The 22130-nt window shown below is 40.7% G+C and overlaps 1 protein-coding gene across 1 annotated transcript; it reads right to left on the bottom strand.

Annotated features, from left to right (window-relative positions):
* Window positions 1-3754: 3754 nt before the first annotated feature.
* Window positions 3755-8394, bottom strand: LOC134481613 (uncharacterized). The gene is given in 4 exon segments (XM_063272776.1): window positions 3755-4346; window positions 4974-5217; window positions 7120-7479; window positions 8359-8394. Coding segments are annotated over 4 exon segments (900 nt in total). The 3' UTR covers window positions 3755-4086.
* Window positions 8395-22130: the final 13736 nt, after the last annotated feature.

The following is a 22130-nucleotide window of genomic DNA, read 5'->3' as shown; positions in this document are numbered from 1 at the left end:
ATTTGAGACCTCACAGATTCTACTTATTGCTTATTATTTTTTCTTGTTTCTTTTAATGTTTGTTTTCTTATTTTGTGTGCTTTTTTATTTGATATTTTTTACATTTCAAATGTTATTCTCTATTCTGTTTTCCCATCCATAAGCCCACTATCCCTCCCTGTTCCCTGTCTTTTATAAGGATGCTCTCCCTCCCCAAACACCACCCCTTCCTCCTGCTCCTACTTGACATTCCCCTACACTGGAGGTTTCCTTCCATTGGTGCCAAACATGGCCACCCTCTGCTACATATATAGCTGCAGCCATTGGTCAGTCCATGTCTAAACTTTGAGTAGTGCTTTTCTCTCTGGGATTCTGGTTCATTGCCAATGTTGTACTTAAGGGTTTGCAATCCCCTTCACCTCCTTCCAGACTTTCTCTAATTCTTTCAATAGGGACCCAATTCTCAAGTCGATGGTTTGCTGCTAGTGTTAGCCTCTGTGTTTGTCTTGGTCTGGCTGAGCCTCTCAGGAGACTTGTATATCAGGCTCCTTTCATATGTATGTGTGTGTGTGTGTGTGTGTGTGTGTGTGTATGTATGTATGTATGTATGTATGTATGTACGTATGTGCTGGATCCCCACTTAGGGCATGATCTGAAAGGACATTCCTGCAGTCTCTACTCCAAACATTGTCTCCATATTACCTCCCATGAATATTTTTCGCCCTTTTAAGAAGGACTGAAGAAGCCACACTCTAGTTCTTTTCTTCTTGAGATTCTTGTGGTCTGTGGATTGTACTGTGGGTAAATTGAGCTTTTGTGCTTGTATGCTCTTATCACTGAGTATATACATTGAGTGTTTATTTGTGATTTGTTTTCCTCACTCAGGATGACATTTTCTAGTTCCATCCATTTACCTGCAAATTTCATAATGTCACTGTTTTTGATAGCTGAGCAGTACACAATTTTGTAGATGTACCACATTTTCTGTAACCATTCCTCTGTTGAAGGAAATCTGGGTTCTTTGCATCTTCTGGGTGACTGGATTTAAGCTATAGGCTCAGGCAGAAACCTGGTGGGTCCTGCGCCTGACTGCTCCAAGGTCCCTGTCCCCAGGGCTCACAGATGTCTCTAGGCAATTTCCTCTGGGTAAGGCATATTGGCAGAAAGTAGTTGTCTCCTCTGAGTTTTCAGGAATATCTGGACTTCTGAGGGTCCAATACTTCCTCCCACAGGATTCGGGGGCAGGGAGCTGTGGTACTCAATCAGTTCATTTCCTGCTGCAACCAAAAACCAGCAGGTTCTTCCAGGTGGTTCCTCCTATTATTCCTGTATTCAGAGGTACTATGCAGTTTCCTCTGGGACTGGAAATGTGTGCAGAAGTAGGCAGAAGTGGTGGTCTGTCCTAAGGTCTCAGGATTATCTGCATTTCTGGTAGTTCAGCTCTGTCAGCCAAAGTATTTCACAAGGTTTTTATTTATATTTATGTGTTCAATCTCTCTCTCTCTCTCTCTCTCTCTCTCTCTCTCTCTCTCTCAAAATTTCTCTCTCACTCAAAATTTCTCTCTCTCTCTCTCTCTCTCTCTCTCTCTCTCTCTCTCTCTCCATTTGTGCCCTTACATAGTACACATTCTTCCCAGAGCAAGAATAAATTGAACTTTAATAAAAATACACCAATAATAGAATGGAGGGAGGGAGTTGTCTGGAAGTTGGAGACTAGAGTGCCTTAAAATCCCATATGCAGACCCTACTCTTGTTGGAGGCTTCACTTCATTTTCAATGGGATTCCTTATTTTCTTGCTCTATAGAACATAGGAATAGATTGCAAACTAGGGCTTTGAGAAGAATGGGCAAATACTATAAAAATGAATTACATCCAGAGGGTGGAAACCTATTTATATTCTACAAAAATTACAGAGCAGGCAGTATGAAGACAGTCACCTGACAATGTGGCCATCTTAAGATTGGGACTTGGCAATGGCTCTCAGACGGCTCAGAAGACCAGAAATGTGTTGCAATATGGGATATAAAAGAAGGTCCCACCTACTGCACTGTTCTTTACTGACCATTTATTCTGGTAAGTGCTGATATGAACTATTGTCTCATGTCACATGGGCCATTTAAAAAAAATCAATGATATTGTATGCATCTGGTAGCATTAACAGAACAAACCACACACTGTTGTGAACACTGGGACATGAGTATGCTTACCAAGACGCTGCCTCTTCCAGGTTCTAAGATAGTCAAGGAGACTCCCAAATGCAGTAATATTGTGATACTGTGATGTAAATCTAGTTATAACTAGTTTCTATCAAGATAAGGATGGCTCTATTTCTGTGGCAGGGTCAGCACTTAATGACTACAGGACCTAAGCCAGAGAGTAACAAAAGCCTCTACCCTGATTCTGTAGATGATGAGATTTTCACAGCCCTGGAGTGACAGCACCTGTTTTGGATATACTAGATAAATTTTTCTATACTTTAACTCTCTGAGTCTCTTCCAGTCTCACTACATCAGATAAATTCCATAAACTGGAAAACAGTGACCTGAAAGAAATACATTCTCAATATACTCCCAGATCTGCCATGGCAGAAGGGCAACTTGAACTGTCCCTCCTAGCTTCTTGGCTTGCACATGGCCTGCTGTCCAAAAGAAACATGTGTAACATGTGTACACAGCTTCAATCTCCATTCACTAAGGATGCTCTCAAAACTCACAAAACTGCTTAGGTTAAGACAGTTTTTTATGCCAATCTGGCCTACAGGAGTCTAATTTCTCTCCTGTATTTTATCAGACATGCCTAATCTATATTTTCAACATAGATCAAGAGATGAAAGACCTGATCTAATATTGAAATTCAATGCTGCTGGGAGATGATCCTAACTCTCAGTGAGCAGTGAGTACACCAGATCACTGCATGGACACCTAGCAGTCTGAGACACTGATCATGCACAACTCAAACAACTGTACATACACATCTCCTGATATCTCTCCACCTAATTGGAGGTGAGCCTGTTCGCCTAACATAGCACATGCCCTGGAAGGACAAATGCCACGCGCAGGAGTTGTGCTGATGACTCACAGGTTAGAGCTTCTGCTGCTTTCTCAGAAGAACTACATGGGGCTGAACAATCTTTTACAACAGGGAATATGATTCCTTCTTTTGAAATCTAAGGGAATTGCACACAGGAGAGGCCAGAGACATACAGTAGAAAAACATCCTTTGACATGAATGTTAAAAAGAAATCTAATGGGCAATACAAAAACACAGCAAATGTATGGTCAAGGGCAACAGCTTTTACCAAAACCTATTTCTTAACATGCCTTGGAAGGTCATTATGTCTTGGTTAATATTGATGCTATATTGCAAGAAAAATTGAAGCACATCATTCTTGATTAGAATCACTTCTATATTCCTTTGTGAATGTTGTCATATCCTCAGCAGCAGTACAACAATGAGTATATTACTCAGTATCTTGTAGACACGTTCAATAATGAATGTGCGTTGTAGACAGATATATATTACGATTACCAAAACCCATGACTGCATGGATAAAGTATGGTAGTGATTACATTGTTAATTACGTGTTCATGGAAAAAAGCCCATTATGCTAACAAAAGACACTAATACTCTGTGTACCCCATAGTGGCTTTCAATTCACTATTTTGAACAGGCTGCATGGAACATTAGGGAATCCATCTGTAGTTGTGAGTTCTAGGTCTACAGGAGGGGACAGAAGCCTTGAATAAGGAAGATGGTCTTAAGAGTCAAGAGTTACAGATCAATTTTTTTCATAAGCAATACAGTGTTCAAAAAAACAGGCGATTAGTGGACAGTTTACACAAAAGTCTTATCAAAAATGAAAAACTGGAACAATTTCATATAACTAATTTTAACATGAAGAAAAACTAAACAAGTAAAAAATTATGCAAAGAAAACCATAAGAAAAAATGTTTCTACGCAGCTGCCTCTTCCTAACCATCTAGAAGCACAGTCCTGGAGTCTGTTTCTCTCCATAACACTTGGTGACACGGCAGTAAACTCAGTGTTCACAGAAGTTGTGGTGTCAGTTCAAGAAAGGTTTTAATTCCTCAACCAGACAAGCTGGCTTACTGATACATAAAGTTATGGTCTCGAAACACTGATAAAATTACATAAGATGAAGAATATTCATCTAAATAATGCTGTGACTGTTGGTCAGCAGGGCATTCCTGAGAAAGCAACTCATTCTGCAAGAGGCTGTCTTCCTGGAATGTGTCCAATTCCAGCTCTCTAACAGATTTTGAGACCTGAGAGAGGAAAGTAGTTATTGAAACAATGATTTGTTGGGGGCATGCATGCCAGCTGTCAGATTGCTGGCTCTTAACACCTTAGTTGTATCTTCCAGTCAATATTGAACTTTACCTCAAATCATGGCTGCTAACAATAGAGAAGGGGAAGATATCCACCAACTCTCACAGAAATGTGGGCTGACAAGCTGCTACTCAGACTTCCTCCAGTGCAAATCAAGAACAGGGCAATGGGAGAATACCTCATTGGGTTGCAGGAAGAAAAAAGAAGGTCTCATGCCACCCAGGTCAAACACACAAACAAGCACACAGTTGACATTTGCTCTTGGTTCTTATTCCTGGATGGTGCTTCCAATTTAGGAAGACATATAATACCTGCATGACCTTTGTCCCAGGTCCTAGAATTTCTTCAAAGTTCTACATTGCATCCAATCTATCTAAAGGACATGCTGTAATGTAACATGTTATTTAGCTGGCACCATTACTAGACTGCAGTTCAAAAAAGTGTAGCAAGGTATACTTCTCAATCATTAAGTTCCTCACAGATACCTAAGTTCCCAGGACACATGGGCATAGACAGAGCAATAAAAACCATATTACATGAGGTGGTTTGCTGGTTGGGAGTGTAATTAGGAAGGTGGTATGGGAAAGTAAATATGTATCAAACTGGCCAGTGGTATCAGACAATGTTAATATGACTCAGCTGCTTGTCCCTAGGGCAATTTGTTGGGTCTGCAGGTTGCTGGTCTTCTTCTGTTTGTCATTATTTCCAAGGTTCAAGTCAAGGAGGTAGTTCTGGAGAACTGCACAATCAAGCTGTACCACATTGTTCTCCTGATTCAATGTGACCAATGTCTTCTTCATGACACTCTTCTCCATCTGTATCTGGCTGTGCAGGTTGTTGGAAAAACACTCTGCAAAGTAAGATCTTATAGTTTCTTCCATCCATTCCTACTACCAAGTCTCACTAATGCCACCAAGAACCAGATACCCATAAAGAGTATATAGAATAAATATAGATACATATAAGACTGCTGCACAAATAGCAAAGCACCAAGTGAGGGAAGAATATGATGTTTCTGCCACTCAAACACCAATAAGACTGTATGTCTCTTCAAAAGAACAAGGGATCTACACCTACCCATGACATCACAATGCATGGGGCAATGTCTATTAGTAGCGGGCAAATGCCCTCAAAGTAGGTCAGTAGAACCAAGGGGAGGTCATGCTTACCATGTCGTCCATCACAATCTGGTCTGAAAACAGGGCCTGAGCCCAGAGGCCCATGTCAACCTAATAACACCCTTGTGACCTGTATCATTAGTGTTCTATGTAAAGCTTTCTGAAATTGCCTAGACAGTGCTGGGATGAGGAAAACTCTATTATGCAATTGACTAGAAAGACCAAGAGTCCGAAAGCACACTTATGATTAAACAGCAGAAGAGATGCAACCAGAGCTGCAGACTCTCCAGTCCAGAACAAAGAAAGACAGAAATGGCCATTCCACAATTGACATCCTTTCTGACCAGAGCTCACCGATAGAAGTTATTCTCCTTCTTGACCTCCTCGAAATTTTAGGGGATCTCAGTGTTCTCCAACTATAAGTTGTGTGCTAATGACATTAAATCCTTCTTTATCTTCAATATTTCATAAAATGCGTTTGGCCTAAAGTAGGGCCTGGAAACAGTAAGATAAACCTCAATGAACACCGGCTCTTAGGAGTACCTGAACATAGGATGGGCACTGTACTACCTCAGCCCTGGAAAAACACTTTCTGAATGCTACACAACGGGAACTTCTTCAGCTTTGGAAACTTATTATTTTGGGCCCAGGACAGCAGAAGTTAGGAATCCAGATGGAGGGTGCCCTGAATGCCATTGTTTAATAAGGAGGGCTGGATAGGCAGTCAAACAAGTTCTGCTCTTATGAGCCTAAGGCACAGCTCTTTGTCCTCCAGAAACCTAGGACTTAATTTTTCCTATTTTAAAACAGGAATTCTAATCCTGAATAACTAACACTGAAGAGTCAGACATTACAAATAATTCTCGCAATGAGACCAGATATTGCCACAACTTTATGATCTGCCAGAGCTTTTCCAGTGTACAGACAAATGTGAACATAGAGGAAAAGAACTGTACTGTTTTAAGAGGAGCTCCAAAAACTCATCACTCACCTCTCCATAAAATTGTCATACAGGTAAATGATGAGGGCAAAATACAGACCCGTGGATTCCAGGGTTGTAGGAATTTACAAACATAGAAAAGGTGTACATATGCATGTGCATGTATGCTCACACAGACACAAACTGGGACACACCAACAAGAAGAGAAAAGTAAAGTGAGTGAGAGAATCAAAAGAAAGACAAATATGGAAACAGAGAGCATAATGAAAATCAGAAGGAATGCAGGCAACATTACAGTCTCGTATTATAATGCACACAGACAAAAAGGAACAGGCCTGAGCGTCAGGCGTTCTTAATGAGCATTTGAGATGAACTATGTGGGTCCAGTCCTCTCAGGCTGCTCTCAGGAGATTCTAGCACTCGTTTTATTGTGAGCCAAGTACAAAGTCTCGTCACAAACTCAGTACCTAGAACCTCATAGAGCCACCACCTGTCAAGGGTTTTCCAAATGCACACTGGTAACTCACCCTTCCCTGCCTTTATTCTTGTACTTTTCACTAAGAAAAGAAGGTAAGCTTTTCAGTTTGAGGAAGCCAAGGAGTCCATTTCCCATCTCACCCCTGACCAAATTTCAGTTTCTGTCTCTCCTCTGAGAAGTATTATGGGACAATAATTTGAGCACAGGTATGTTCTGGAGTCACAACTTTCTAGAACTCACAATCTTAAAAGGGTGAGATGAGGGTGACAGAGCAGGCCCATGACTGACACCACATCATTTGGAGCAATGCATACATCTTGTTCATGGATCCCTGCATTACATAGCACAGGCGATCTCTCAGCTCATTACTCCCCTTGGTAACAAGCTGCAGCTCTCTAATAATCCTCTACTCTTCCTTCTATTACTGCTCCTTGCTTAGGACAGTTGCAGGGGTAGATGTCTTTTTGAAAGCCTCTGTAGGTAGGAGAAATGATGGGAACCTGCATTGGGAGATTTCATAGCCTCTAGATAGGTCACACTGAGGCCCAAAGAGAAGCAGAATATGCCTGGAAACTAGTGCGACCACAAAGAGTTTGGTCCAGGCTGGAGATGCCTGGGGATCTCAGCTTTTCCATCATCACTCTATAGAGACCAGGAGATGTCAGCAGCCAACTGTTTCCTCTGCCTCCCTGCACATGCTTTTGAATACCACAGAGATGGCTCCTCCTGGACTATGAACTGCTCAAGGTACAACTTGACTTCTGAGCCCTGAGTCTTGTGGTTTTAGAAGGCAGATGATAACTTCACCATCAATACATACTTGAGTGCTTAGAAATGATCAGATCTTTTACCCTGTTACTCCAAGCACATATGTTTGGGTTAAAAAGTCATGCAGGGGAAAAAATGATCAGGAATTTCTCCTACTGAAACACCAAACATCGCAGAAGTTCCCTCCCTTAGTATCCAATCGGTGTCTTGGTCCAACTATTAATATTTTTGGGGACTATAGGAAAATGACTGCCACCCACAAACTCTGATTAAAAAATCTTTGGCTGGCCCTCCAGGTGTTAAAGAGGTCAGGGAAGTTCTAAAAACAAATTCTAATTGCCAGGAACAAAATTATCTCTCAGTTCCTATACTCAGATAGCCAGTGATTTTATAGAAGCAATGCAATGAAGTGTATTGATGCCCTACCCCAAATTCAGATAAGTTAGGCACTCCATGGCTCCTGATGGTCTTATTAAACCCAATATACCATCATCAGTACACTATAAAGGTAAAGACAAGAAGTATACGATTTTACAGTTTTGTGATTGCTATATTCTTCCTTAGGGGATGGAGAATATCATCTTCTGAAAACCTTGATTTCAAGAATTGAAATCATAGAAAATCGTTTATTTTGTAGAGGCTCCTGTTCCTGTGCCCCTTGCTAGAAAAGTCAGCTCAAGCCCACCCCTGAAAGGGTGTTCCACATACCCTGCCCAGGACTTACCGCACATTCCCCAGGACCACCTCCTTCCTCTTCCATTACTGAGTTGAAAGTCCACCTTACTCTGCCTTCACTCTTGTCTCTCCACAATCTACCTTCACCCTACCCAACCGCCTGTGCAATTGGTCAAACATGACTCTGAATGTATCCTTGATACAGTGACTGAGAGACCTTAGTAAACTGCTTGTTACTACAACACTGGTGACATCACAGAAGAACCCAGAACTCTCCAGGAGAAAATAGAATGTCAAAGGAGGAAGTACTGATGTCCTGGGGATTAGAATTTACCTCCCTGCTTACATTCACCCTGTGCTTACCAAAAACTGAGGGATCCTTTCCAGTAGACTTTCCTGGGGCTGATCCACAGAGTACCTACTGCTTCCAAATTCTGATTTGCTTTAGACTTGATTGGATAAACCTAAGTAATTCCAATGTATCTAAATGAGTGATTCCTTTGCAAACCCTCCCTAGTACTGCTCCATTCTAACTCAAATTCTCCTCATTCTGCAATATTAGGCACTAAAATCTGAGATATCACACCTGTTTTTATGTACAGCCAAAAAATTCTCCTGTCTCACTGTGTACAGGTGCATGAAATCACATCCAGCAATAGCCTGCAGTGTAGGAGTCAATGTGGGCTTTGTTAGGGGGTACAATGATGAAGCCTTGTGCTTAGCATTAGTGGGATAACTGGACTCTGATGATGCCAAGTATTCTTGGTTTCTGTTGCCTAGGTTCTTGGCTCATGCTTCTCTCCATCAGGTTTTCTCTGGTGTTTGCTTCTCCTGCTCTATCTGACAGTGGTTTGAACTTCATTTAAGCCTATGTGTCATCACTCCTGTACTCCTGTTCTCTCTCAGCTCTACCTGGGAACCGAGAGATACTCTTTGGAATTTTGTGTCTAAAGACTCCAAAAAGGTAACATGGAGCAGAAAGTTTGGTCTTACCTTTGCCCCCAGGTTCATAGAAGGTGCTCCTGGTGACTGGCTTTTGGCTCTTGGTGTTGGCAGAAACCAGAAGCTTCAGTCCCTGACCGCTCTGAGTTTCCTGTATCCAGAGAACAATAGGCAGGTTCCTCCTAGGCCAGCAATGTAAGACGAAGTGGCAGTTTCCCCCTAAGAAATAAGGATTGTCCACACTTCTGCGAGTCCAGCTCTCTCCCCCACAGGTTTTGGTACAGAGAGTTGTGGGAGAGGTTCAGCTCTGAGCACAGGAAGAAAGCTGAAGTATCCAGTCCCAGATGACTTCTGCCTCTGTGTGTCCTGAGGCCATCAGTCTGGTTCCTTGGAGTAGAAGCATTGGTTTGACCTCTGCCATCAGGTGTATGGGTGCTTCTGGATCCTGGCTTTTGGCTTTCCTGTCAGGCCATTATTATTTTTGGTACATACCACTGAGATCTAGGCTCTGCAGAATTTTTAAAGGCAGAAGAACAGTGGAAGAGACTTTATTTCATTGTTGCCTGCATGAAATATAGCACACTTCTCAGATCCACTATATTTCTTCGAATCTCTTGGATGGCATGCACAAGATGTTGAGGGTTTGAGTGTTGTTTCAGCTCTTCTGTAGGTCTTCTTAACTGCAAGGATGAATGAAAGGAGAATTTCTGATAAGAGAAGAAAGGGAAAATACAGGACAGAAGGTAAAAGCTACCTATGACATCATATCCCTGAGGACATGAAGCTGAAGTAATACTTTCCCTAGCTCTATTTTATAGATAATGAAAACATTCTACTTCTAAATGAGGGGAAACCAGAGATGGGATACAATTTCATTATAAGTCAGGAGCTTCTCTTCTTTCACACCTTAGTGGAAATCACCATCAACCTTTTAGCATTACATCTTGACTTGTAAGAGTACTATATTTTCAAAAATCTTAATAGAATTATTTTCAAGTTCAGTAGCATTACCTATGCAACAGAAAAATATGTGAAGCCACGTGTATGATACTTTTGTTTGAATAAAACTAGAATGGTGCACAAACATTGACAGCATCTCTTATCAAGAAATAAAAATAGACATGATGTGGACTAAGCCTGATTACCTCACTTCCGGCTCAGGACCCACATGATGGAAAGAGTACAACAATACCTGCAAGTATTACCTTGAGTTCTACATGCCAACTGAGTCAACACACACATACAATAAACAAAGAAGAAGAGAGAAGGTCAGGTTTCCATTCTCTAAATGTATGAAGGTTTTAGCTACTCTTTCAGATACACTGGCTAGAGTTTGATGGCGCCTGTATAAAGGTTAAACTGTTTCCTTTTCTATTATATCATTAGTGGTAGAAAAATAGGTCTCTTAAGGCAATAGCTGTGAATGATACATTCTTCTCTGCTTTCCACTTAACAACTTCCTGGTAGATTCATTTAATGGAGTTGTGAAAATTTAAATGACAGTTATTTTAATTCCCTGTATATTTAAAGCTACTAAAAGCTTGTCTAAGTTTTCAAATTAATTTACCACATTTGTGTGAGACTGAATTGAACTGAAGACTGTATAAGGTCATTCTCCAGATCCATGACCCATTACAGCAAACATTACCTCCATACTTATATTCAACTCTTAAGACAATAATCACCATGGATTGTTTACTATAAGCCAATATAGTAAAATGCATTCTTTATAGCTTTTTTGCACTTAATCCTGTCTGAAACTTTATAATTTCAGTACATTATTTTACCATTGTGGAGGGAGGGGGAACTGAGGCAGAAAGTAAGGAAATGGTATGGCCAAGGTCAGGAAGCCAGCTAAACTAACAGCCCAGTAGCTCATCCTCATGAGCTTCTTTTTTCTTCATTACATTGTATGGTTTGCCTGAAGAGGACCACACCTATGTCATCAGCTAATGCCATCAGCAGAGTAGAGTTTATGTTTGTAAATCTTTCAAGACAATGTAGTGTCAAGACCATACAAATGCAGGGATGAAAATGCATTAGTTCCCAATGCCATTAATACTTATGTCCTTAAAGTGAAGCTGTTTTATGAGGTTGCCATGTTAATTGTGTTGCAACAATTCAAAATTTGTTTGAGCAATATTGGTGGCAACTATGTTCAATAACTTCTCACAGATTTTCTCTACAATGGAACATAGACGAAACATTATTTCTTTTTTAAAAATATAATTTGGGTTTATATTATGTTGTCTACTGTATTTTATTAAAAAGACATGTTGTATACAATTGAAAATGATAATGTAGAGTTGAACTCTCTCCATTTGTGTTCCCTGTCCTGTCAATCATAGAGTCTGAGCAACCCCAACACCTAAAATGTGTGCTCAGAAAGAATATTACAAGCAACTTCAAAATAGTTTAGAAATTTTTTATGCTTTGTGAATTTTAAGTGAATTCTATCTCTTCCTAATATTCAGGCTTGTTTAAAATATCAACTGCTTTGGGAAATGAACATCTTTTGTAAGTATGGTTCATAGGTACTTATTCATATTAACATAACTAATTGTTTATTTAGATATTGATGCTTTTTTAATTGTGTGAGACCATGCATAGTAACATATACCCTTATTTCCAGCACTCAGACAGGCAATCTCTGTGAGTTCAAGGCTAGTGTAGTCTATGTAATAAGTTCCAGGACAATCAGGATTCCATGGAGAGACTGTATCTCAAAAAATTTTGAGAATGTAGGAGTGTGGGAATCTATGGATGAGTATAGATACGCACAGACTCCAAAGATATCAAAATCCTTGTATCTTGAATTTCAGGTAGTTTCAAGGTACCCAATAGGAGTGCTGGAAACAGAACTCAAGCTCTCTGTAAGAGCAGCACATCCTTTTATCCACTGTGACATATTTCCAGTCATATTAGTGCTTTTTTAAAAGAGGAAACTTCAAGATACTGTGATCTAGAGTCCCCCTAGTTGACTAGAGTACCAGGAGACTTTTCAAGAATGTGGGAATCCCCATGCTCCACATTTTAACAAATACATTTTGGTCTTTTCAATTTGAGTAACTGTATAAAACTCTTAACCCTCAGATATAATTTCATACTAATGATAAGAAAATCTAACTGCTTTGAAAATGCTTAGAAAGGGACTCTATACTCTTTGTGAACCGTGGAATCAATAAGTCTACCATGCTCCTTTTCCCAAGTTCCCTGAGGATCAAAACTGTAGGATAAAAACAACTCAAGCACACAGAAAGGTCGTGAATATGGAGACCTCTCCCCTTCCACAGTCTTTGAGGTACTGCTGTTGCCTCCCTACTTTTCATGTAAAAAGCAGATCAACTAGAATCCTGTTTCTTTGAGAACTAGAGAAACAGAAGTTTAGCTTGGGGGATAAGTCAAGTCACTTGACCAACTTTCTTTATAGAGAACTGAAATACACCAGGGACACTTGGAACTCTCTTCCCTTTGAAGTCACATACTCTGCTAAAGTTTCTTAAAGGAGGCAGCCACTGTGACCTAATTTTTTTTCAACCTCCAACTTTCAGAGAGATTCAGGTCTCAGAAAAGCTTCTACATGGCAGCCATGTACTGTCATGAAACTGCTAAAAATTAATTAGTGAATTGAGTGAAAACATAAATGAGTAAGAATGACAAAGAAATTTGTGGATTGTTTGGTTGTTTCAGAATCTTTCTTATTCCTGGTATTTTTTTAAAAAGCTTTATTTATTCATTTTATTTATGTGAGTATACTGTAGCTGTTTTCAGACACCCCAGAAAGGGGCTGTGAGCCACCCTTTGGTGGCTGGGAATTGATCGCAGGACCTTTAGAAGAGAAATTAGAGCTCTTAACCACTGAGTCACCTCTCCATGCCATTCCTAGGATATATTAAAATTTAGTTTCTTACATTTCCTCAAACACTCACTTTTCTATGATACTTATTTCTTTTTTTTCCCTTAAGTGATTGCTCCTTTAATTTCTTAAGACATATTTTCATTATACAGAATGCATGTTCTTGTGACATTTACATACACGTCTATCATTATTCTGAGAATGTGCACCTCTAAAACTCTTCCTGGTCTCCCTCCCCTTCCTGAAGGTTCCCTAATTCCGATTGCCTACTTCTGGTTCCCTTTCAGATTCCTCGTTTTTTTTTGTTTTTTTGTTTTTTTGTTTGTTTCTTTGTTTGTTTGTTTGTTTTCATTAACTTGAGTATTTATTACATACATTTCCAGTGTTATTCCCTTTCCTGGTTTCCGGGAAAACATCCCCCTCCCCCCTCCCCTTCCTTATGGATGTTCCCCTCCCAACCCTCCCCCCATTGCCGCCCTCCCCCCAACAGTCTAGTTCACTGGGGGTTCAGTCTTAGCAGGACCCAGGGCTTCCCCTTCCACTGGTGCTCTTACTAGGATATTCGTAGCTACCTATGAGGTCAGAGTCCAGGGTCAGTCCACGTATAGTCTTTAGGGTAGTGGCTTAGTCCCTGGAAGCTCTGGTTGCTTGGCATTGTTGTACATATGGGGTCTCGAGCCCCTTCAAGCTCTTCCAGTTCTTTCTCTGATTCCATCAACGGGGGTTCTATTCTCAGTTCAGTGGTTTGCTGCTGGCATTCGCCTCTGTATTTGCTGTATTCTGGCTATGTCTCTCAGGAGCGATCTACATCCGGCTCCTGTCGGTCTGCACTTCTTTGCTTCATCCATCTTGTCTAATTGGGTGGCTGTATATGTATGGACCACATGTGGGGCAGGCTCTGAATGGGTGTTCCTTCAGTCTCTATTTTATCTTTGCCTCTCTCTTCCCTGCCAAGGGTATTCTTGTACCCCTTTTAAAGAAGGCGTGAAACATTCACATTTTGATCATCCGTCTTGAGCTTCATTTGTTCTAGGAATCTAGGGTAATTCAAGCATTTGGGCTAATAGCCACTTATCAATGAGTGCATACTATGTATGTCTTTCTGTGATTGGGTTAGCTCACTCAGGATGATATTTTCTAGTTCCAACCATTTGCCTACGAATTTCATAAACTCGTTGTTTTTGATAGCTGAGAAATATTCCCTTGTGTAGATGTACCACATTTTCTGTATCCATTCCTCTGTTGAAGGGCATCTGGGTTCTTTCCAGCTCTGGCTATTATAAATAAGGCTGCTATGAACATAGTGGAGCACGTGTCTTTTTTATATGTTGGGGCATCTTTTGGGTATATGCCCAAGAGAGGTATAGCTGGATCCTCAGGCAGTTCAATGTCCAATTTTCTGAGGAACCTCCAGACTGATTTCCAGAATGGTTGTACCAGTCTGCAATCCCACCAACAATGGAGGAGTGTTCCTCTTTCTCCACATCCTCGCCAGCATCTGCTGTCACCTGAGTTTTCGATCTTAGCCATTCTCACTGGTGTGAGGTGAAATCTCAGGGTTGTTTTGATTTGCATTTCCCTTATGACTAAAGATGTTGAACATTTCTTTAGGTGTTTCTAAGCCATTTGGCATTCCTCAGCTGTGAATTGTTTGTTTAGCTCTGAACCCCATTTTTTAATAGGGTTATTTGTCTCCCTGCGGTCTAACTTCTTGAGTTCTTTGTATGTTTTGAATATAAGGCCTATATCTGACATAGGATTGGTAAAGATCTTTTCCCAATCTGTTGGTTGCCGTTTTGTCCTAACCACAGTGTCCTTTGCCTTACAGAAGCTTTGCAGTTTTATGAGATCCCATTTGTCGATTCTTGATCTTAGAGCATAAGCCATTGGTGTTTTGTTCAGGAAATTTTTTCCAGTGCCCATGTGTTCCAGATGTTTCCCTAGTTTTTCTTCTATTAGTTTGAGTGTGTCTGGTTTGATGTGGAGGTCCTTGATCCACTTGGACTTAAGCTTTGTACAGGGTGATAAGCATGGATCAATCTGCATTCTTCTACATGTTGACCTCCAGTTGAACCAGCACCATTTGCTGAAAATGCTATCTTTTTTCCATTGGATGGTTTTAAATCCTTTGTCAAAAATCAAGTGACCATAGGTGTGTGCGTTCATTTCTGGGTCTTCAATTCCATTCTATTGGTCTATCTGTCTGTCTCTGTACAAATACCAGGCAGTTTTTATCAGTATTGCTCTGTAATACTGCTTGAGTTCAGGGATAGTGATTCCCCCTGAAGTCCTTTTATTGTTAAGGATAGTTTTAGCTATCCTTGGTTTTTTGTTATTCCAAATGAATTTGCAAATAGTACTGTCTAACTCTTTGAAGAAATGGATTGGTATATTGATGGGGATTGCATTGAATCTGTAGATCGATTTTGGTAAAATGACCATTTTTACTATATTAATCCTGCCAATCCATGAGCATGGGAGATCTTTCCATTTTCTGAGGTCTTCTTCAATTTCTTTCTTCAGTGTCTTGAAGTTCTTATTGTACAGATCTCTTACTTGCTTGGTTAAAGTCACACCGAGGTACTTTATATTATTTGGGTCTATTATGAAGGGTGTCGTTTCCCTAATTTCTTTCTTGGCTTGTTTCTCTTTTGTGTAGAGGAAGGCTACTGATTTATTTGAGTTTATTTTATACCCAACCACTTTGCTGAAGTTCTTTATCAGCTTTAGTAGTTCTCTCGTGGAACTTTTGGGATCACTTAAATATACTATCATATCATCTACAAATCGTGATATTTTGACTTCTTCTTTTCCGATCTGAATCCCCTTGACCTCCTTTTGTTGTCTGATTGCTCTGGCTAGAACTTCAAGAACTATATTGAATAAGTAGGGAGAGAGTGGGCAGCCTTGTCTAGTCCCTGATTTTAGTGGGATTGCTTCAAGTTTCTCTCCATTTAGTTTAATGTTAGCAACTAGTTTGCTGTATATGGCTTTTAGTATGTTTAGGTATGGGCATTGAATTCCTATTCTTTCCAGGACTTTTATCATGAAGGGGTGTTGAATTTTGTCAAATGCTTTCTCAGAAACCAATGAAATGATCATGTGGTTTTGTTCTTTCAGTTTGTTTATATAATGGATCACGTTGATGGTTTTCCGTATATTAAACCATCCCTGCATGCCTGGGATGAAGCCTACTTGATCATGGTGGATGATTGTTGTGATGTGCTCTTGGATTCGGTTTGCCAGAATTTTATTGAGTATTTTTGCATCGATATTCATAAGGGAAATTGGTCTGAATTTCTTTTTATTTGCTGGGTCTTTGTGTGGTTTAGGTATAAGAGTAATTGTGGCTTCATAGAAGGAATTCGGTAGTGCTCCATCTGTTTCAATTTTGTGGAATAGTTTGGGTAATATTGGTATGAGGTCTTCTATGAAGGTCTGATAGAATTCTGCACGAAACCCGTCTGGACCTGGGCTCTTTTTGGTTGGGAGACCTTTAATGACTGCTTCTATTTACTTAGGAGTTATGGGGTTGTTTAAATGGTTTATCTGTTCCTGATTTAACTTCAGGACCTGGTATCTGTCTAGGAATTTGTCCATTTCCTGCAGATTTTCAAGTTTTGTTGAATATAGGCTTTTATAGTAAGATCTGATGATTTTTTGAATTTCCTCTGAATCTGTAGTTATGTCTCCCTTTTCATTTCTGATTTTGTTAATTTGGACACACTCTCTGTGTCCTCTCATTAGTCTGGCTAAGGGTTTATCTATCTTGTTGATTTTCACAAAGAACCAACTTTTGCTTCTGTTGATTCTTTCTATGGTCCTTTTTGTTTCTACTTGGTTGATTTCAGCTCTGAGTTTGATTATTTCCTGCCTTCTACTCCTCCTGGGTGTATTTGCTTCTTTTTGTTCTAGAGATTTTAGGTGTGCTGTCAAGCTGCTGACATATGCTCTTTCCTGTTTCTTTCTGCAGGCACTCAGCGCTATGAATTTTCCTCTTAGCACAGCTTTCATTCTGTCCCATAAGTTTGGGTATGTTGTACCTTCATTTTCATTAAATTCTAAAAAGTCTTTAATTTCTTTCTTTATTTCTTCCTTGACCAGGGTATCATTGAGTAGAGCATTGTTCAATTTCCACCTATATGTGGGCATTCTTCCCTTATTGTTATTGAAGACCAGTTTTAGGCCGTGGTGGTCCGATAGCACGCATGGGATTATTTCTATCTTTCTGTACCTGTTGAGGCCCGTTTTTTGACCAATTATATGGTCAATTTTGGAGAAAGTACCATGAGGAGCTGAGAAGAAGGTATATCCTTTTGCTTTAGGATAGAATGTTCTATAAATATCCGGTAAGTCCATTTGGCTCATGACTTCTCTTAGTCTGTCTACGTCTCTGTTTAATTTCTGTTTCCATTATCTGTCCATTGATGAGAGTGGGGTGTTGAAATCTCCTACTATTATTGTGTGAGGTGCAATGTGTGTTTTGAGCTTTAGTAAGGTTTCTTATATGTATGTAGGTGCCCTTGTATTTGGGGCATAGATATTTAGGATTGAGAGTTCATCTTGGTGGATTTTTCCTTTGATGAATATGAAATGTCCTTCCTTATATTTTTTGATGACTTTTAGTTGAAAATTGATTTTATCTGATATTAGAATGGCTACTCCAGCTTTCTTCTTCCGACCATTTGCTTGGAAAGTTGTTTTCCAGCCTTTCACTCTGAGGTAGTGTCTGTCTTTCTCTCTGAGGTGTGTTTCCTGTAGGCAGCAGAATGCAGGGTCCTCGTTGCGTATCCAGTTTGTTAATATATGTCTTTTTATTGGGGAGTTGAGGCCATTGATATTGAGAGATATTAAGGAATAGTGATTATTGCTTCTTCTTATATTCATATTTGGATGTGAAGTTATGTTTGTGTGCTTTTCTTCTCTTTGTTTTGTTGCCAAGACGATTAGTTTCTTGCTTCTTCTAGGGTATAGCTTGCCTCCTTATGTTGGGCTTTACCATTTATTATCCTTTGTAGTGCTGGATTTGTAGAAAGATATTGTGTAAATTTGGTTTTTGTCGTGGAATATCTTGGTTTCTCCATCTATGTTAATTGAGAGTTTTGCAGTATCCAGTAACCTGGGCTGGCATTTGTGTTCTCTTAGGGTCTGTATGACATCAGTCCAGGATCTTCTGGCCTTCATAGTTTCTGGTGAAAAGTCTGGTGTGATTCTGATAGGTCTGCCTTTATATGTTACTTGACCTTTTTCCCTTACTGCTTTTAATATTCTTTCTTTATTTTGTGCGTTTGGTGTTTTGACTATTATGTGATTGGAGGTGTTTCTTTTCTGGTCCAATCTATTTGAAGTTCTGTAGGCTTCTTGTATGCCTATGGGTATCTCTTTTTTTAGGTTAGGGAAGTTTTCTTCTATAATTTTGTTGAAGATATTTACTGGTTCTTTGAGCTGGGAGTCTTCACTCTCTTCTATACCTATTATCCTTAGGTTTGATCTTCTCATTGAGTCCTGGATTTCCTGTATGTTTTGGACCAGTAGCTTTTTCCGCTTTACATTATCTTTGACAGTTGAGTCAATGATTTCTATGGAATCTTCTGCTCCTGAGATTCTCTCTTCCATCTCTTGTATTCTGTTGGTGAAACTTGTATCTACAGCTCCTTGTCTCCTCTATTGGTTTTCTATATCCAGGGTTGTTTCCATGTGTTCTTTCTTGATTGCTTCTATTTCCATTTTTAATTCCTTCAACTGTTTGATTGTGTTTTCCTGGAATTCTTTCAGGGATTTTTGTGTCTCCTCTGTATGGGCTTCTACTTGTTTATTTATGTTTTCCTGGAATTCTTTCAGGCATTTTTGCGATTCTTCTCTGTAGGCTTCTACTTGTTTATTAATGTTTTCCTGTGTTTCTCTAAGGGAGTTCTTCACGTCTTTCTTGAAGTCCTCCAGCATCATGATCAAATATGATTTTGAAACTAGATCTTGCTTTTCTGGTGTGTTTGGATATTCCATGTTTGTTTTGATGGGAGAATTGGGCTCCGATGGTGCCATGTAGTCTTGGTTTCTGTTGCTTGGGTTCCTGCGCTTGCCTCTCGCCATCAGATTATCTCTAGTTTTACTTTGTTCTGCTATTTCTGACAGTGGCTAGACTGCCCTATAAGCCTGTGTGTCAGCAGTGCTGTAGACCTGTTTTCCTGTTTTCTTTCAGCCTGTTATGGGGACAGAGTGTTCTGCTTTCGGGCGTGTAGTTTTTCCTCTCCAGTGGTCTTCAGCTCTTCCTGTGGGCCTGTGTCTTGAGTTCACCAAGCAGGTCTCTTGCAGCAGAAAAGTTGGTCTAACCTGTGGTCCCGAGGCTCAAGTTCGCTCACCGGGTGCTGCCCACTAGCTCTCTGCGGTGGCAGCTACCAGGAAGATCGGCGCTGTCGTTTCCGGGAGCTTCAGTGCACCAGGGTTCCAGATGGCATTTGGTGTTTTCTTCTGGCGTCGGAGATGTGTGTGCAGAGTGCAGTCTCTTCTGGTTTCCCAGGCGTGTCTGCCTCTCTGAAGGGTTAGCTCTCCCTCCCACGGGATTTGGGTGCAGAGAACTGTTTATCCAGTCTGTTTCCTTCAGGTTCCAGCCGTGTCTCAGACGCAGAGGTCCTGCCGCTCCTGGGCCATCCCCTACGGGAACCCAGAGGCCTTATACAGTTTCCTCTTGGGCCAGGGATGTGGGCAGAGGTGGGCAGTGTTGGTGGTCTTTTCCGCTCTGCAGCCTCAGGAGTGCCCACCTGACCAGGCGGTGAGGTCTCTCTCCCACGGGGTCTGGGAGCAGAGAGCTGCTTTGGGCCGGGATCCGCGGGTGTGGGACTCCTGGTAAACACAGGAGGTGCCCGGTCCTAGAGGAATTCTGCCTCTGTGTGTCCTGAGATCACCAGGCAGGTCTCTTGCAGCAGAAAAGTTGGTCTTACCTGTGGTCCCGAGGCTCAAGTTCGCTCAGGGTGTGCTGCCCACTAGCTCTCTGCGGCGGCAGCAACCAGGAAGATCTGCGCCGTCGTTTCCGGGAGCTTCAGTGCACCATGATACTTATTTCTTAAGAAATCTTTCTACAGCTTTGTATAATTCCATGAGAATCCATAGTTTAAATTTTTACTGGTATAAGACAACTGCCTTTGAGTCACTCTCCTAAATCAGTCTTGGTTGCCCATGAATATTCAGAAGTAGGACCTTGGATCATACAAAAGTAGATCATGGAAGGGACTATAGCATTGCAAATCCTGCATTCAGTATCTAGGCATGGAACTTCCAGGACTCTAAAGGGTTGGTGGCACCCCAAATATTCACCAGAACACTCCTAACCTGATAAACAACTTTAGCAAAAAAGTGGCTGGATAGAAATTTAAATCTACTCAAAGGATGAATGGGCTAAAAAAGAAAGTACAGAAGCAACAACCTTCACAACAATCACAAATAATATAAAATATTTGTATGATTCTAGCCAAACAAGGAAAAAATCTGTATGACAGGAACTTCAAGTTTCTGAAGACAGAAATTGAAAAGGACCTCAGAAGATAGAAAGGTCTCCCATGCTGGTGGATGGAACAATTAACATACTAAAAGGGCCAGACTACAAAAATTGATCTACAGATTAAATGCAATCCCCATCCAATTTCCAACTCAGTTCCTCATAGGATAAGAAAGAACAATTTGCAAATTCATTTGGAATAACTAGGATATCAAAAATCTATTCTCAACTGTGAAAGTACTTCTGGGGGAATCACCACCCCTGACCTTTAGGTATACTACAGAGCAGTAGTGATAAAAAGTGTAAGACTTCAGTGAATCTTTTAAGTACTGGGAGGACACTCCTGCCCTTCTGCCAAGTGAGACAAGATAATGGAATTCCATGATAACACAAGAACTTTATTTTCTGATACATTGGGTTCAGTCTTTAATTAGTGCCTCAAGAAGACTAACAAGAAGGTGAATGAGCATAACAAGCAGTTTTTATACTTTTGAGGGATACAGTTTACATCAGTAAGGTCACAGTTTAAACTGATTGGCTCAGCTTATTGACATTTGAAACTATTAGTTAATAAGCATGGGAGGATTAAGACATGCACTCAAACTCTATATGGGACCAGAGAGTCAGGTGACTATCAGTCACTACATTCTACAGTATTTCAAAAACTTTCCCGCTCCTCCTGAGAACTGTAGATGGAAAGTGTGGGGGCTGGCAGCATTGTGTCTGTGTGTTTGTGTCTATGTATGTATGAATGTATGTATGTGCTGGATCCCCACTTAGGGCATGATCTGAAATGTCAAGCCCACCTCAGCCAGCAAGGAAGACACAACATGGTTGGGTTCTTCTCAATGGGGACCTTGAGCAACAAAGGCATTCGCCATATATACACAACAGGCTATGGCTAGGCTAATTGTCCTTCAGGGATTGGCGGAGCATGAATCAACCCACTATCACCCCTGATACTTGTCCTCCAGGGATTGGCGGAGCATGAATCACCCCATTAGCCTGGTACCTCCCCAGCCAGACTTAAGCCAGGTGCAAACCCGCGCATGCGCAGTACTGTTGTTCACCACAGGAGGGCGCCGTATCACCTCATTATCCTAAGGCCGCCCTGGCAAGGGAACAAGCCTGCGCATGCGCGATAAGTTGCTTACTACCAGACAGTACTGGATGTTGGCGCCATCTTTGTTTTACCGTGCAGCTCCCTACACTGAAAGGCTATTCTTTGAGTCTCTACTTCATTGTCTCCATATTCCCTCCCATGAATATTTTTCCCCATTAGAAACCACAGTATATTTGTCTTCTTCTTGAGCTTCTTGTGGTCTGTGGATTGTACTTTGGGTAATTTCAGCTTTTGGGCCAGTATGCACTTATCACTGAGTACCTACCATGAGTGTTTATTTGTAATTGGTTTACCTCATTCAGGATAACATTTTCTAGTTCCATGCATTTACCTGCAAATTTCATGATAAAATTTTTTGATGGCTGAGTAGTACTCAATTGTGTAGATGTACCATATTTTCTCTAACCA

The sequence above is a fragment of the Rattus norvegicus genome, chromosome 13, assembly GCF_036323735.1.
Source record: "Rattus norvegicus strain BN/NHsdMcwi chromosome 13, GRCr8, whole genome shotgun sequence".
Lineage (NCBI taxonomy): Eukaryota > Metazoa > Chordata > Mammalia > Rodentia > Muridae > Rattus > Rattus norvegicus.
The sequence above is the reverse complement of the archived record's forward strand: the minus strand, read 5'-3'. Positions and strand labels throughout refer to the sequence as shown.